Here is a 17,378-nt window from a genome sequence, read left to right as displayed (position 1 = left end):
GCGTGTGTGTGTGGTTGCGTGCGTGCGCTCCTCTCCTCCAGTATGACAGAGTCCTTGCCATCGAAGGAGAGTCTGGGTCAGGGAGGCTTCATGCCGTTTGGCTTTACTGGGGTCCTGTCTGGAGCAGCAACCTGTTTCTATGCCTTCGTGGGCTTTGACTGTATCGCCACCACCGGTCAGTACACTTATCAAGGCTTTATAAAGAATTCATCATGTCTTCATTAACCTCTGAATTTCCTGCTTTTTTTCCCCGTCCAGAATCCAGGAATCTTCCAACCAGAATTTCAGGAATATCAGGGAATTTTTGGGGAAAATTACCAGACGTTTGCAGTACTCTCTGTCTCTCCCTGTAGGGGAGGAGGTGGAGAACCATCGGCATCATAAACTCTCTCTTCATCTGTTTCCTTTAACCCCTGACCTTTAACCCCTATAGGTGAGGAGGTGAAGAATCCTCCGAGAGCCATCCCAATAGGCATCGTAGCCTCTCTCCTCATCTGTTTCCTTTAACCCCTAAAGGTGAGGAGGTAAAGAACCCTCAGAGAGCCATCCCAATAGGCATCGTAGCCTCTCTCCTCATCTGTTTCCTTTAACCCCTATAGGTGAGGAGGTAAAGAACCCTCAGAGAGCCATCCCAATAGGCATCGTAGCCTCTCTCCTCATCTGTTTCCTTTAACCCCTATAGGTGACGAGGTAAAGAACCCTCAGAGAGCCATCCCAATAGGCATCGTAGCCTCTCTCTTCATCTGTTTCCTTTAACCCCTGACCTTTAACCACTATAGATAAGGAGGTAAAGAACCCTCAGAGAGCCATCCCAATAGGCATCGTAGCCTCTCTCCTCATCTGTTTCCTTTAACCCCTATAGGTAAGGAGGTAAAGAACCCTCAGAGAGCCATCCCAATAGGCATTGTAGCCTCTCTTCATCTGTTTCCTTTAACCCCTATAGGTAAGGAGGTAAAGAACCCTCAGAGAGCCATCCCAATAGGCATCGTAGCCTCTCTCCTCATCTGTTTCCTTTAACCCCTGACCTTTAACCCCTATAGGTAAGGAGGTAAAGAACCCCCCCGAGAGCCATCCCAATAGGCATCGTAGCCTCTCTCCTCATCTGTTTCCTTTAACCCCTATAGGTGAGGAGGTAAAGAACCCTCAGAGAGCCATCTCAATAGGCATCGTAGCCTCTCTCCTCATCTGTTTCCTTTAACCCCTATAGGTGAGGAGGTAAAGAACCCTCAGAGAGCCATCCCAATAGGCATCGTAGCCTCTCTCCTCATCTGTTTCCTTTAACCCCTGACCTTTAACCCCTATAGGTAAGGAGGTAAAGAACCCTCAGAGAGCCATCCCAATAGGCATCGTAGCCTCTCTCCTCATCTGTTTCCTTTAACCGCTATAGGTGAGGAGGTAAAGAACCCTCAGAGAGCCATCCCAATAGGCATCGTAGCCTCTCTCCTCATCTGTTTCCTTTAACCCCTGACCTTTAACCCCTATAGGTGAGGAGGTAAAGAACCCCCCCGAGAGCCATCCCAATAGGCATCGTAGCCTCTCTCCTCATCTGTTTCCTTTAACCCCTATAGGTGAGGAGGTAAAGAACCCTCAGAGAGCCATCCCAATAGGCATCGTAGCCTCTCTCCTCATCTGTTTCCTTTAACCCCTATAGGTGAGGAGGTAAAGAACCCTCAGAGAGCCATCCCAATAGGCATCGTAGCCTCTCTCCTCATCTGTTTCCTTTAACCCCTGACCTTTAACCCCTATAGGTAAGGAGGTAAAGAACCCTCAGAGAGCCATCCCAATAGGCATCGTAGCCTCTCTCCTCATCTGTTTCCTTTAACCCCTATAGGTGAGGAGGTAAAGAACCCTCAGAGAGCCATCCCAATAGGCATCGTAGCCTCTCTCCTCATCTGTTTCCTTTAACCCCTGACCTTTAACCCCTATAGGTGAGGAGGTAAAGAACCCCCCCGAGAGCCATCCCAATAGGCATCGTAGCCTCTCTCCTCATCTGTTTCCTTTAACCCCTATAGGTGACGAGGTAAAGAACCCTCAGAGAGCCATCCCAATAGGCATCGTAGCCTCTCTCTTCATCTGTTTCCTTTAACCCCTGACCTTTAACCACTATAGATAAGGAGGTAAAGAACCCTCAGAGAGCCATCCCAATAGGCATCGTAGCCTCTCTCCTCATCTGTTTCCTTTAACCCCTATAGGTAAGGAGGTAAAGAACCCTCAGAGAGCCATCTCAATAGGCATTGTAGCCTCTCTATTCATCTGTTTCCTTTAACCCCTATAGGTAAGGAGGTAAAGAACCCTCAGAGAGCCATCCCAATAGGCATCGTAGCCTCTCTCCTCATCTGTTTCCTTTAACCCCTGACCTTTAACCCCTATAGGTAAGGAGGTAAAGAACCCCCCCCGAGAGCCATCCCAATAGGCATCGTAGCCTCTCTCCTCATCTGTTTCCTTTAACCCCTATAGGTGAGGAGGTAAAGAACCCTCAGAGAGCCATCTCAATAGGCATCGTAGCCTCTCTCCTCATCTGTTTCCTTTAACCCCTATAGGTGAGGAGGTAAAGAACCCTCAGAGAGCCATCCCAATAGGCATCGTAGCCTCTCTCTTCATCTGTTTCCTTTAACCCCTGACCTTTAACCCCTATAGGTAAGGAGGTAAAGAACCCTCAGAGAGCCATCCCAATAGGCATCGTAGCCTCTCTCCTCATCTGTTTCCTTTAACCCCTATAGGTGAGGAGGTAAAGAACCCTCAGAGAGCCATCCCAATAGGCATCGTAGCCTCTCTCCTCATCTGTTTCGTGGCCTACTTCGGAGTGTCTGGTGCCCTCACCATGATGATGCCCTACTATATGTTGGATAAGAACAGTCCTCTGCCTGTTGCCTTTAAACACGTAGGCTGGGAGGGAGCCACCTACGCTGTGGCTGTAGGGTCACTGTGTGCTCTGTCCACCAGGTAAGCTGGCCTTACAGTGTTTGTGCTTCACACAATTTATGTTCCTGGTCTTTAGCAAGAGTTGGAAGAAGCCCTAACAATCAGGTTAGGCTAGATTAATGGGATATGTTTGTGATTATTAGATTATTTTTAATTTAACTAGGCAAGTCAGTTAAGAACAAATTCTTATTTTCAATGACAGCCTGTTTAGGGAGATTTGTACCTTGTCAGCCCGGGGATTTGAATTTGCAACCTTTCGGTTTCGCTCTAACCACTAGGTTACACTGCCGCCCCATTAATGGGTTATTCTTTAGATTATTAGATTAATGGGTTATGCCTTAGATTATTAGATTAATGGGCTACGCCTTAGATTATTAGATTAATGGGCTACGCCTGAGATTATTAGATTAATGGGCTACACCTTAGATTATTAGATTAATGGGCTACACTTTAGATTATTAGATTAATGGGCTACGCCTTAGATTATTAGATTAATGGGCTACGCCTTAGATTATTAGATTAATGGGCTATACCTTAGATTATTAGACTAATGGGCTATACCTTAGATTATTAGACTAATGGGCTGTACCTTAGATTATTAGACTAATGGGCTACACCTTAGATTATTAGACTAATGGGCTGTACCTTAGATTATTAGACTAATGGGCTACACTTTAGATTATTAGACTAATGGGCTACACCTTAGATTATTAGATTAATGGGCTACGCCTTAGATTATTAGATTAATGGGCTATACCTTAGATTATTAGACTAATGGGCTATACCTTAGATTATTAGACTAATGGGCTGTACCTTAGATTATTAGACTAATGGGCTACACCTTAGATTATTCGACTAATGGGCTACGCCTTAGATGAATAGATTAATGGGCTATACCTTAGATTATTAGACTAATGGGCTATACCTTAGATTATTAGACTAATGGGCTGTACCTTAGATTATTAGACTAATGGGCTACACCTTAGATTATTAGACTAATGGGCTACACCTTAGATTATTAGATTAATGGGCTACGCCTTAGATTATTAGACTAATGGGCTATACCTTAGATTATTAGACTAATGGACTATACCTTAGATTATTAGACTAATGGGCTATACCTTAGATTATTAGACTAATGGGCTATACCTTAGATTATTAGACTAATGGGCTACACCTTAGATTATTAGACTAATGGGCTATACCTTAGATTATTAGACTAATGGGCTACACCTTAGATTATTAGATTACTGGGCTACGCCTTAGATGAATAGATGCTGATCGTTGTTACTGTTCCAGATGATAATGATGCTAATATAATAATAATAATAATAATAATAATAATAATAATATAATAATTTGTGTGAATAATACATTATGGACACAAAGGAAAGTGTAATCGTGTGTTGCATTCTCCCGTGTCCAGTAGCTTTGTGTGTGTTTAACGCTGTATCTCCCTGTGTATCTCCCCGCGTGGCACGGCTCTCCTATCTCCCTACTAGCCTGCTAGGCTCCATGTTCCCCATGCCTCGTGTCATCTGGGCCATGGCTCAGGACGGACTCCTCTTCAAGAGTCTGGCCCAGATCAGCGACCGAACCAAAACCCCTCTAGTCGCTACAGTAACCTCTGGAATGGTGGCAGGTGAGACTAGAACCCTTGTTAACCAGTTAAACCACTAACAGGGCTGCTAACCTCACCCCGCCCCCTTTACAGCTCCCTCCCTACAGGAACCAACCAATGCTAGCGCTGTTTCCCTGGTTACCTCAACATGCTACTGTTCACAGTGCACCTGTTTAGAAGACCTGACCAAACCTAGAAAAACTGTGGATAGACCAGGGGTATTCAAATCTTACCCTTGGGGTACGGAGTACGACAGATTTTATTACCCTGGGGGTACGGAGTACTACTGATATTATTACCCTGGGGGTACGGAGTACTACTGATATTATTACCCTGGGGGTACGGAGTACTACTGATGTTATTACCCTGGGGGTATGGAGTACTACTGATATTATTACTCTGGGGGTACGGAGTACTACTGATATTATTACCCTGGGGTACGGAGTACTACTGATATTATTACCCTGGGGTACGGAGTACTACTGATATTATTACCCTGGGGGTACTGCGTACTACTGATATTATTACCCTGGGGTACGGCAGATTTATTACCCTGGGGGTACGGAGTACTACTGATATTATTACCCTGGGGGTACGGAGTACTACTGATATTATTACCCTGGGGGTACGGAGTACTACTGATATTATTACCCTGGGGGTACGGAGTACTACTGATATTATTACCCTGGGGGTACGGAGTACTACTGATATTATTACCCTGGGGGTACGGAGTACTACTGATATTATTAACCTGGGGGTACTGAGTACTACTGATATTATTACCCTGGGGTACGGAGTACTACTGATATTACCCTGCGGGTACGGAGTACTTCTGATATTATTACCCTGGGGGTACGGAGTACTACTGATATTATTACCCTGGGGGTACGGAGTACTACTGATATTATTACCCTGGGGGTACGGAGTACTACTGATATTATTACCCTGGGGTACGGAGTACTACTGATATTACCCTGCGGGTACGGAGTACTTCTGATATTATTACCCTGGGGGTACGGAGTACTACTGATATTATTACCCTGGGGGTACGGAGTACTACTGATATTATTACCCTGGGGGTACGGAGTACTACTGATTTTCTGTTCTACCTGATCATTTATTGCACCCATCTGGTGTCCCGTGTCTAAACCAGTCCCTAATTAAAGGGGAAGAATGCTGGTGTCCCAGGTCTAAACCAGTCCCTAATTAAAGGGGAAGAATGCTGGTGTCCCAGGTCTAAACCAGTCCCTAATTAAAGGGGAAGAATGCTGGTGTCCCAGGTCTAAACCAGTCCCTAATTAAAGGGGAAGAATGCTGGTGTCCCAGGTCTAAACCAGTCCCTAATTAAAGGGGAAGAATGCTGGTGTCCCAGGTCTAAACCAGTCCCTAATTAAAGGGGAAGAATTTGAATTTGAGGGGATTCTATATCTATGGGAGAGACTCATCTTATCTGCTCTACATGTTTATTACGGGCAGACAGATCCTAAGGCTCTGAGGTTCTGTGTATGTCTGGGAGGTGCACTGGGAACTGCAGCAGTTGAAACCATGTGTCTGGACTTCATGGAGAGACTTGGAGTGTTTTTGGGTTATAAATCTTTGCCCCCTTCCTCCTCCTCCTCCTCCACCCCTGGCCTCTCCTCTTCTTCCTCCTCCTCCTCCACCCCTGGCCTCTCCTCTTCTTCCTCCTCCTCCTCCACCTCCTCCTCCACCCCTGGCCTCTCCTCTTCCTCCACATCCTCCTCCCTCTCCTCTTCCTCCTCCTCCTCCACCCCTGGCCTCTCCTCTTCCTCCACCTCCTCCTCTGCCTCTCCTCTTCCTCCACCTCCTCCTCCTCCCTCTTCTCCTCCTCCTCCACCCCTGGCCTCTCCTCTTCCTCCTCCTCTTCCACCCCTGGCCTCTCCTCTTCCTCCTCATCCTCCTCCACCTCTGGCCTCTTCCTCCTCCTCCACCCCTGGCCTCTCCTCTTCCTCCTCCACCCCTGGCCTCTCCTCTTCCTCCACCTCCTCCCCTGGCCTCTCCTCTTCCTCCTCCACCCCTGGCCTCTCCTCTTCCTCCTCCACCCCTGGCCTCTCCTCTTCCTCCTCCACCCCTGGCCTCTCCTCTTCCTCCTCCACCCCTGGCCTCTCCTCTTCCTCCTCCTCTTCCACCCCTGGCCTCTCCTCTTCCTCCTCATCCTCCTCCACCTCTGGCCTCTTCTTCCTCCTCCACCCCTGGCCTCTCCTCTTCCTCCTCCACCCCTGGCCTCTCCTCTTCCTCCACCTCCTCCCCTGGCCTCTCCTCTTCCTCCACTTCCTCCTCCCTCTCCTCTTCTCCTTCTCCTCCACCACTGGCCTCTCCTCTTCCTCCTCTGGCCTCTCCTCTTCCTCCTCATCCTCCTCCACATCTGGCCTCTTCCTCCTCATCCTCCACCCCTGGCATCTCCTCTTCCTCCTCATCCTCCACCCTTGGCCTCTCCTCTTCCTCCACCTCCTCCTCCACCCCTGGCCTCTCCTCTTCCTCCACGCCTCCTCCACCCCTGGCCTCTCCTCTTCCTCCACCTCCTCCCCTGGCCTCTCCTCTTCCTCCTCCTCCTCCACCCCTGGCCTCTCCTCTTCCTCCACCACCTCCTCCTCCACCCCTGGCCTCTCCTCTTCCTCCACCTCGTCCTCCTCCACCCCTGGCCTCTCCTCTTCCTCCACCTCGTCCTCCTCCACCCCTGGCCTCTCCTCTTCCTCCATCTCGTCCTCCTCCACCCCTGGCCTCTCCTCTTCCTCCACCTCCTCCTCTTCCACCCCTGGCCTCTCCTCTTCCTCCTCCACCCCTGACCTCTCCTCTTCCTCCTCCTCCTCCACCCCTTTCCTCTCCTCCTCCTCCTCCCTCTCCTCTACTCCTCCCTTTCCCCCTCCCCTCCTATAGCCTTCTAGGCTCCATGTTTCCTCTACCTCGTATAATCTTTGCCATGGCCCGCGATGGTCTCCTCTTCTCCTTTCTGGCCAAGGTCAGTGAGAGGAAGTCGCCAATCAACTCCACCATTGCGTCAGGTTTCATGTCCGGTAAGACTGTGTTAGAGGTCAAGGGTTAAGCTCAGAGCTGATCTGTATCTGGCGGTAACAAGCCTATGCCCACCTGAGGAGGAGAGAGGGGGGTAGCAGACAGAGACCCTAGGTTGAAGGGACCTGAGGAGGAGAGAGGGGGGTAGCAGACAAAGACCTTAGGTTGAAGGAACCTGAGGAGGAGAGAGAGGGGGGGGGTAGCAGACAGAGACCTTAGGTTGAAGGAACCTGAGGAGGAGAGAGAGATGTAGCAGACAGAGACTTTAGGTTGAAGGGACCTGAGGAGGAGAGAGATGTAGCAGACAGAGACCTTAGGTTGAACGGACCTGAGGAAGAGAGAGATGTAGCAGACAGAGACCTTAGGTTGAAGGAACCTGAGGAGGAGAGAGGGGGGTAGCAGACAGAGACCTTAGGTTGAAGGGACCTGAGGAGGAGAGAGGGGGGTAGCAGACAGAGACCTTAGGTTGAAGGGACTAAAGAGAACTGTGATTTAGTTAAGAACAACTAAAACATAATGTGAAACAGACAGTCCATTAGTCTCGACTCTTCAAAAGTTTGAAAAATGCTGCCGTTTCTCGTCATTATTTTCTGTTTGGGAATTGAAAGTGACTACTGTATGTCTAGCCTACTGCTTGCTGTGATACTGTACCGTGACGTGAATATATTGTGTGTAACATGTTTCACAGGAAATGAAATCATAACAGGCAGCTGTAGAGTCATCATCATGTTCGTTCTTACTGTACAGATGCCTAATGCCAGAATCAAATACAATCATGGCATTTGTTTTGGTGGTTTCCCAGACACAGATCTAAACCTAGTCCTGAAAAACAACTTATTTTAGATGGAGATTCTCCTTTGAGCTTGTTTATTAGTCCAGGAATATCTGTGTCCAGGAACTCCGCCCATGAATGTGTGCATTGGCTTGTATTTTAAACAGGGTTATTCTGGGATAGATCCTGTCATATTTCTTAATGGTCTTTGTCTCCTTCCTACAGCGGTGATGGCCTTCCTGTTTGACCTGAAAGACCTGGTTGATCTGATGTCTATCGGCACCCTGCTAGCCTACACCTTGGTGGCAGCCTGTGTTCTCGTACTCAGGTTAGTACCCTACGTACTACACCCTGCTAGCCTACACCTTGGTGGCAGCCTGTGTTCTCGTACTCAGGTTAGTACCCTACATACTACACCCTGCTAGCCTACACCTTGGTGGCAGCCTGTGTTCTCGTACTCAGGTTAGTACCCTACATACTACACCCTGCTAGCCTGTGTTCTCGTACTCAGGTTAGTACCCTACATACTACACCCTGCTAGCCTACACCTTGGTGGCAGCCTGTGTTCTCGTACTCAGGTTAGTACCCTACATACTACACCCTGCTAGCCTACACCTTGGTGGCAGCCTGTGTTCTCGTACTCAGGTTAGTACCCTACATACTACACCCTGCTAGCCTACACCTTGGTGGCAGCCTGTGTTCTCGTACTCAGGTTAGTACCCTACAGCCTGCTAGCCTACACCTTGGTGGCAGCCTGTGTTCTCATACTCAGGTTAGTACCCTACATACTACACCCTGCTAGCCTACACCTTGGTGGCAGCCTGTGTTCTCGTACTCAGGTTAGTACCCTACATACTACACCCTGCTAGCCTACACCTTGGTGGCAGCCTGTGTTCTCGTACTCAGGTTAGTACCCTACATACTACACCCTGCTAGCCTACACCTTGGTGGCAGCCTGTGTTCTCGTACTCAGGTTAGTACCCTACATACTACACCCTGCTAGCCTACACCTTGGTGGCAGCCTGTGTTCTCGTACTCAGGTTAGTACCCTACATACTACACCCTGCTAGCCTACACCTTAGTGGCAGCCTGTGTTCTCGTACTCAGGTTAGTACCCTACAGCCTGCTAGCCTACACCTTGGTGGCAGCCTGTGTTCTAGTACTCAGGTTAGTACCCTACATACTACACCCTCCTAGCCTACACCTTAGTGGCAGCCTGTGTTCTAGTACTCAGGTTAGTACCCTACATACTACACCCTGCTAGCCTACACCTTGGTGGCAGCCTGTGTTCTAGTACTCAGGTTAGTACCCTACATACTACACCCTGCTAGCCTACACCTTGGTGGCAGCCTGTGTTCTCGTACTCAGGTTAGTACCCTACATACTACACCCTCCTAGCCTACACCTTGGTGGCAGCCTGTGTTCTCGTACTCAGGTTAGTACCCTACATACTACACCCTGCTAGCCTACACCTTGGTGGCAGCCTGTGTTCTCGTACTCAGGTTAGTACCCTACATACTACACCCTGCTAGCCTACACCTTGGTGGCAGCCTGTGTTCTCGTACTCAGGTTAGTACCCTACATACTACACCCTGCTAGCCTACACCTTAGTGGCAGCCTGTGTTCTCGTACTCAGGTTAGTACCCTACATACTACACCCTGCTAGCCTACACCTTGGTGGCAGCCTGTGTTCTCGTACTCAGGTTAGTACCCTACATACTACACCCTGCTAGCCTGTGTTCTCGTACTCAGGTTAGTACCCTACATACTACACCCTGCTAGCTTACACCTTGGTGGCAGCCTGTGTTCTCGTACTCAGGTTAGTACCCTACATACTACCCCCTGCTAGCCTACACCTTGGTGGCAGCCTGTGTTCTCGTACTCAGGTTAGTACCCTACATACTACACCCTGCTAGCCTACACCTTAGTGGCAGCCTGTGTTCTCGTACTCAGGTTAGTACCCTACATACTACACCCTGCTAGCCTACACCTTGGTGGCAGCCTGTGTTCTCGTACTCAGGTTAGTACCCTACATACTACACCCTGCTAGCCTACACCTTGGTGGCAGCCTGTGTTCTCGTACTCAGGTTAGTACCCTACATACTACACCCTGCTAGCCTACACCTTGGTGGCAGCCTGTGTTCTCGTACTCAGGTTAGTACCCTACATACTACACCCTGCTAGCCTACACCTTGGTGGCAGCCTGTGTTCTAGTACTCAGGTTAGTACCCTACATACTACACCCTCCTAGCCTACACCTTGGTGGCAGCCTGTGTTCTCGTACTCAGGTTAGTACCCTACATACTAAACCCTCCTAGCCTACACCTTGGTGGCAGCCTGTGTTCTAGTACTCAGGTTAGTATCTGCATGGATGATCAGTTCTTGGATCCATAGCTCTGTCTGAACTTCAGAGTGGTTGCATTTCTTCAATAGGTGGCAGCTTACTGTTTTGCCTCTTTAATGTGGCTATTCTTTCTGTCCTGCAGGTACCAGCCAGAGCAATCCAGTATGGCCTATCGGATGGCTTCTACGCTGGACGAGCCAGACACCTTAGAGTCCATTAACGAGGGCAGTGTGGGGATCCTGCCGGGAGCAGAGGAGGTGTTCTGTGCCAAAAACCTGTTGTTCCCTCACAACACAGAACCCAACAACCTGTCTGGCTTCATAGTCAACATCTGTACCAGTACATTAGGTAAGACACACACACACAGGCAGACACACACACACCTATTCAGTTTTGTCCCTGCAGGAGTGTTAGCTCTGGTCACCTCCGTCTCGTCCTTACTGTCTCTGTCTGTCTCTCTCCCTGCAGGAGTGTTAGCTCTGGTCACCTCCGTCTCGTCCTTACTGTCTCTGTCTGTCTCTCTCCCTGCAGGAGTGTTAGCTCTGGTCACCTCCGTCTCGTCCTTACTGTCTCTGTCTGTCTCTCTCCCTGCAGGAGTGTTAGCTCTGGTCACCTCCGTCTCGTCCTTACTGTCTCTGTCTGTCTCTCTCCCTGCAGGAGTGTTAGCTCTGGTCACCTCCGTCTCGTCCTTACTGTCTCTGTCTGTCTCTCTCCCTGCAGGAGTGTTAGCTCTGGTCACCTCCGTCTCGTCCTTACTGTCTCTGTGTCTGTCTCTCTCCCTGCAGGAGTGTTAGCTCTGGTCACCTCCGTCTCGTCCTTACTGTCTCTGTCTGTCTCTCTCCCTGCAGGAGTGTTAGCTCTGGTCACCTCCGTCTTGTCCTTACTGTCTCTGTCTGTCTCTCTCCCTGCAGGAGTGTTAGCTCTGGTCACCTCCGTCTCGTCTATACTGTCTCTGTCTGTCTCTCTCCCTGCAAGAGTGTTAGCTCTGGTCACCTCCGTCTTGTCCTTACTGTCTCTGTCTGTCTCTCTCCCTGCAGGAGTGTTAGCTCTGGTCACCTCCGTCTCGTCCTTACTGTCTCTGTGTCTGTCTCTCTCCCTGCAGGAGTGTTAGCTCTGGTCACCTCCGTCTCGTCCTTACTGTCTCTGTCTGTCTCTCTCCCTGCAGGAGTGTTAGCTCTGGTCACCTCCGTCTCGTCCTTACTGTCTCTGTCTGTCTCTCTCCCTGCAGGAGTGTTAGCTCTGGTTACCTCCGTCTCGTCCTTACTGTCTCTGTCTGTCTCTCTCCCTGCAGGAGTGTTAGCTCTGGTCACCTCCGTCTCGTCCTTACTGTCTCTGTCTGTCTCTCTCCCTGCAGGAGTGTTAGCTCTGGTCACCTCCGTCTCGTCCTTACTGTCTCTGTCTGTCTCTCTCCCTGCAGGAGTGTTAGCTCTGGTCACCTCCGTCTCGTCCTTACTGTCTCTGTCTGTCTCTCTCCCTGCAGGAGTGTTAGCTCTGGTCACCTCTGTCTCGTCCTTACTGTCTCTGTCTGTCTCTCTCCCTGCAGGAGTGTTAGCTCTGGTCACCTCTGTCTCGTCCTTACTGTCTCTGTCTGTCTCTCTCCCTGCAGGAGTGTTAGCTCTGGTCACCTCTGTCTCGTCCTTACTGTCTCTGTGTCTGTCTCTCTCCCTGCAGGAGTGTTAGCTCTGGTCACCTCCGTCTCGTCCTTACTGTCTCTGTGTCTGTCTCTCTCCCTGCAGGAGTGTTAGCTCTGGTCACCTCCGTCTCGTCCTTACTGTCTCTGTCTGTCTCTCTCCCTGCAGGAGTGTTAGCTCTGGTCACCTCCGTCTCGTCCTTACTGTCTCTGTCTGTCTCTCCCTGCAGGAGTGTTGGTGTGTATCTTCTGTGTGGTAGCAGTGCAAGGAGGCTTTGCTTCCTGGTCTGTCTCTCTACTGAGCCTCATATTTACAGCCTGTCTGGCAGTCACTCTACTGGTCTGGAGACAGCCTGAGAGCAAGACCAATCTCTCTTTCAAGGTATGTTCACTCAGCTATACTCAGGTCAGGGACATTTCCTCCCAGGGGCCAGTATGTTTAGAAATCTTCTCCTTCTCCCCTCTCCTCTTCTCTCTTCTCTTCCTCTCCTCATGCCTCCTCCCCTCTCCTCTTCTCACCTCCTCTCCTCACTCCTCCTCTCTCCTCCTCTCCTCACGCCTCCTCTCCTCCCCCTCCTCCTCTCCTCCCCTCTCCTCACGCCTCCTCTCCTCCCCTATCCTCCTCTCCTCACGCCTCCTCTCCTCCCCTATCCTCCTCTCCTCACGCCTCCTCTCCTCCCCTATCCTCCTCTCCTCACGCCTCCTCTCCTCCCCTATCCTCCTCTCCTCACGCCTCCTCTCCTCCCCAATCCTCCTCTCCTCACGCCTCCTCCCTTCTCCTCCTCTCCTCACGCCTCCTCCCCTCTCCTCACGCCTCCTCTCTTCACGCCTCCTCCCCTCCTCTCCTCATGCCTCCTCTCCTCTCCTCACGCCTCCTATTATCCTCTCCTCACGCCTCCTCCCCTCTCCTCCTCTCCTCACGCCTCCTCTCCTCCTCTCCACACGCCTCCTCCCCTCTCCTCCTCTCCTCACGCCTCCTCTCCTCCTCTCCTCCTCTCCTCACGCCTCCTCTCCTCCTCTCCTCATGCCACCTCTCCTCTCCTCCCAGGTGCCCCTGCTTCCCTTCCTCCCAGTGGCCAGTATGTTTATCAACATCTTCCTGATGTGTCAGCTGGGCCGAGGAACCTGGATACGCTTCTCTTTCTGGATGATCATAGGTACACTACATTTATCTGTACTATATATATATATATATATATATATATATATATATATATACTACATTTATCTGTACTATATATATATATATATATATACACTACATTTATCTGTACTATATATATATATACACTACATTTATCTGTACTATATATATATATACACTACATTTATCTGTACTATATATATATACACTACATTTATCTGTACTATATATATATATACACTACATTTATCTGTACTATATATATATATATACACTACATTTATCTGTACTATATATATATATATATACACTACATTTATCTGTACTATATATATATACACTACATTTATCCGTACCATATATATATATATATATATATATATATATATATATATATATATATATATATATACACACTACATTTATCTGTACTATATATACACACTACATGTATCTGTACTATAGATATACACTACATTTATCTGTACTGTAGATATACACTACATTTATCTGTACTATATATATATATATGCACTGATATACTCTACATATACACTACATTTATCTGTACTATATATATATATATATATATATATACACTACATTTATCTGTACTATATATACACACTACATTTATCTGTACTATATATATACACTACATTTATCTGTACTATAGATATACACTACATTTATCTGTACTGTAGATATACACTACATTTATCTGTACTATATATATATATATACACTGATATACTCTACATATACACTACATTTATCTGTACTATATATATATATATGTATATACACTACATTTATCTGTACTATATATACACACTACATTTATCAGTATTATATATATACACTAGATTTATCTGTACTATATATATATATACACACACTATATTTATCTGTACTATATATATATATACACACACTATATTTATCTGTACTATATATATATATATACACTACATTTATCTGTACTATAGATATACACTACATTTATCAGTATTATATATATACACTAGATTTATCTGTACTATATATATATATACACACACTACATTTATCTGTACTATATATATATATATATATATATATATATACACACACTACATTTATCTGTACTATATATATATATATATATATATACACTACATTTATCTGTACTATAGATATACACTACATTTATCAGTATTATATATATACACTAGATTTATCTGTACTATATATATATATATACACACACTACATTTATCTGTACTATATATATATATATATACACTACATTTATCTGTACTATAGATATACACTACATTTATCAGTATGATATATATATACACTGGATTTATCTGTACTATATATATATATACGCTACATTAATCTGTATTATAGATTAAATATGACCTATAGATACACTACATTTATCTGTACTATAGATTAAATATGACCTATAGATACAATAGTTTGGACACAGCTTCTCATTCCAGGGTTTTTCTTTATTTTTTTTTACTATTATCTACATTGTGTAATAATAGTGAAGACATCAACACGATGAAATAACACATATGGAGTCATGTAGTAACCAGAAAAGCGTTCAACAAATAAAAATATATTTTATATTTGAGATTCCTCAAAGTAGCCACCCTTCCTTCGCCTTGATCACAGCTTTGCACACTGTTGGCGTTCTCTCAACTAGCTTCACCTTTGGAACCCTTCTCCCAGGTTTCATCATCTACTTTGGCTATGGGATCCGTAACAGTGTAGAAGCTGCTTTAGCCAATACTGACGGTAACCTGCACAGATACAAGCCAGACTGCACTCTCAGCGGGCAGCCAATGGACATCGAGAAGGAAGTGTTCCTACACAACGGCCTGGACCTGGACAACACAGTGGACGAGGAGGACGGGGACCTCTAGAGGTTGGGAGGTGCAGTGCACTTCCCTAATGCTACTATCCGATTACTTTATCTATATTTTAACTGTCAGATTAGTGCCAAATACTGTCAGAAATATCTTCACGTGAAGGGGGACATTCATGTACAATCAGAACGAGCTCTATTAGGATCTCGTAGTATCAAACCAGACACGGGGTCTCTTCACATTGGGCCATTGGTCCACCATACCAGTTCCACGTCCACTGCTCATGACTCTGTTAGTGATGTCGGTAGTAAGCACCAAACCAACCAGTCCGTCTGTCATTGTTAGCACAAAGCAGGACGACTATCACACTTCTCTTGGAAGAAGAAAAGGGGCTTGAAAGGATCTGTGGCCCTTAACGTTTTATTGAAATGTGTTGGAAATACTGAATAGTCTAGAATTTCACTCTGAAGAGCAGGGCTCATCCCTAATACTAGCATTACTGGTTGATTACCATGCAGTATATCGCCCTCTGCTGGAGTCCTGGTGTCACTGCATGATAGATGCTGATAGAGGATGTGTCACATGGGCACCCTATTCTCTATATAGTGCACTACTTTTGACCAGGAACCATAGTGGGCACAGTGCTGGTTGCTGTGTCCCCTCTACTAGTCAAGTCAACATCATCCTCCCCAATTTCATTACTTACAATGTTAATTAACATACTCTGCTTCTTATCTACAAATATATTGACTTATTGATGACAACAAGTGATGCTTTTTCATTCATATGTGCAGAGCCATCTCTGAGTCAATACAGCTGCACTTCCTTGTTTGATTGAACATCATATTCAGGATGTAATGAATTATAATTGATTACAACTACAGTATGAATTGAGGTGAGTGTTTAAGGTAGTAAGCTGGCATTGTTCCAACTTCCATTGTAGAGGAGTGATGATTTACGGAATGTTGCACGAGCCTTCTTCTTCACCTTCTTCTTCTCCTCCTCCTTCTTCTCCTCATTTTTCTTCTTCTCCTCCTTCTTCTCTTCCTTCTTCTTCTCCTTTTCCTTCTTCTTCTTCTCTTCCTTCTTCTTCTCTTCCTTCTTCTCTTCCTTTTTCTTCTTCTCTTCCTTCTTCTCCTTCTCTTCCTTCTTCTTCTCTTCCTTCTTCTCCTTCTTCTCTTCTTTCTCCTTCTCTTCCTCCTTCTCTTCCTCCTTCTTCTCCTTTTCCTTCTTCTTCTCTTCCTTCTTCTCTTCCTTCTCCTCTTTCTCTTCCTTCTTCTCTTCCTTCTTCTCATTCTTCTTCTCCTTCTCTTCCTTCTTCTTCTTCTCTTCCTTCTCCTCTTTCTCTTCCTTCTTCTCTTCCTTCTTCTCTTCCTTCTTCTCATTCTTCTTCTCCTTCTCTTCCTTCTTCTTCTTCTCTTCCTTCTTCTCTTCCTTCTTCTCATTCTTCTTCTCCTTCTCTTCCTTCTTCTTCTTCTCTTCCTTCTTCTCTTCCTTCTTCTCATTCTTCTTCTCCTTCTCTTCCTTCTTCTTCTTCTCTTCCTTCTCCTCCTTCTCTTCCTTCTTCTTCTTCTCTTCCTTCTTCTCCTTCTCTTCCTTCTTCTTCTCTTCCTTCTTCTCCTTCTCTTCCTTCTTCTCCTTCTCTTCCTTCTTCTTCTCTTCCTTCTTCTCCTTCTCTTCCTCCTTCTTCTCTTCCTTCTTCTCCTTCTCTTCCTCCTTCTTCTCTTCCTTCTTCTCCTTCTCTTCCTCCTTCTCTTCCTTCTTCTCCTTCTCTTCCTCCTTCTTCTCTTCCTTCTTCTCCTTCTCTTCCTCCTTCTTCTCTTCCTTCTTCTTCTTCTCTTCCTCCTTCTTCTCTTCCTTCTTCTTCTCTTCCTTCTCCTTCTTATTGCACACTATGAGAGTTCTTCATAGTCAACTATGTCAACTTCCTCGTAGTCAACTTTTTGATTGCATCAAAAAAACCAATGCACATGTATGTCCAACTTAAGTAATAAGGCCCAATATACCACGGCTAAGGACTGTTGGTGTGCACGACGCATTGCGAGTTCCTGGA

The 17,378-nt window shown here is 46.6% G+C and overlaps 1 protein-coding gene across 4 annotated transcripts in view; it reads left to right on the top strand.

Moving 5' to 3' along the window:
- LOC110507241 (high affinity cationic amino acid transporter 1) overlaps window positions 1-16,375 on the top strand; it is a 47,052-nt gene extending 30,677 nt beyond the window's left edge. The window contains exons 5-12 of one of the 4 annotated variants that reach the window (XM_036964827.1): window positions 42-175; window positions 2,721-2,943; window positions 7,439-7,575; window positions 8,571-8,673; window positions 10,832-11,037; window positions 12,550-12,701; window positions 13,368-13,476; window positions 15,189-16,375. In XM_036964827.1, the coding sequence (XP_036820722.1) occupies window positions 42-175; window positions 2,721-2,943; window positions 7,439-7,575; window positions 8,571-8,673; window positions 10,832-11,037; window positions 12,550-12,701; window positions 13,368-13,476; window positions 15,189-15,382 (1,258 nt within the window). In that variant the 3' untranslated portion in view covers window positions 15,383-16,375. Of the gene's footprint in view, window positions 1-41; window positions 176-2,720; window positions 2,944-4,424; window positions 4,565-7,438; window positions 7,576-8,570; window positions 8,674-10,831; window positions 11,038-12,549; window positions 12,702-13,367; window positions 13,477-15,188 lie in introns of all 4 variants that reach the window. The other 3 variants (XM_036964826.1, XM_036964825.1, XM_036964828.1) reach the window with 3 other exon arrangements.
- The last annotated feature ends 1,003 nt before the right edge of the window (window positions 16,376-17,378 follow it).

Source organism: Oncorhynchus mykiss, chromosome 27 (genome assembly GCF_013265735.2).
Source record: "Oncorhynchus mykiss isolate Arlee chromosome 27, USDA_OmykA_1.1, whole genome shotgun sequence".
NCBI lineage: Eukaryota > Metazoa > Chordata > Actinopteri > Salmoniformes > Salmonidae > Oncorhynchus > Oncorhynchus mykiss.
The sequence above is the reverse complement of the archived record's forward strand: the minus strand, read 5'-3'. Positions and strand labels throughout refer to the sequence as shown.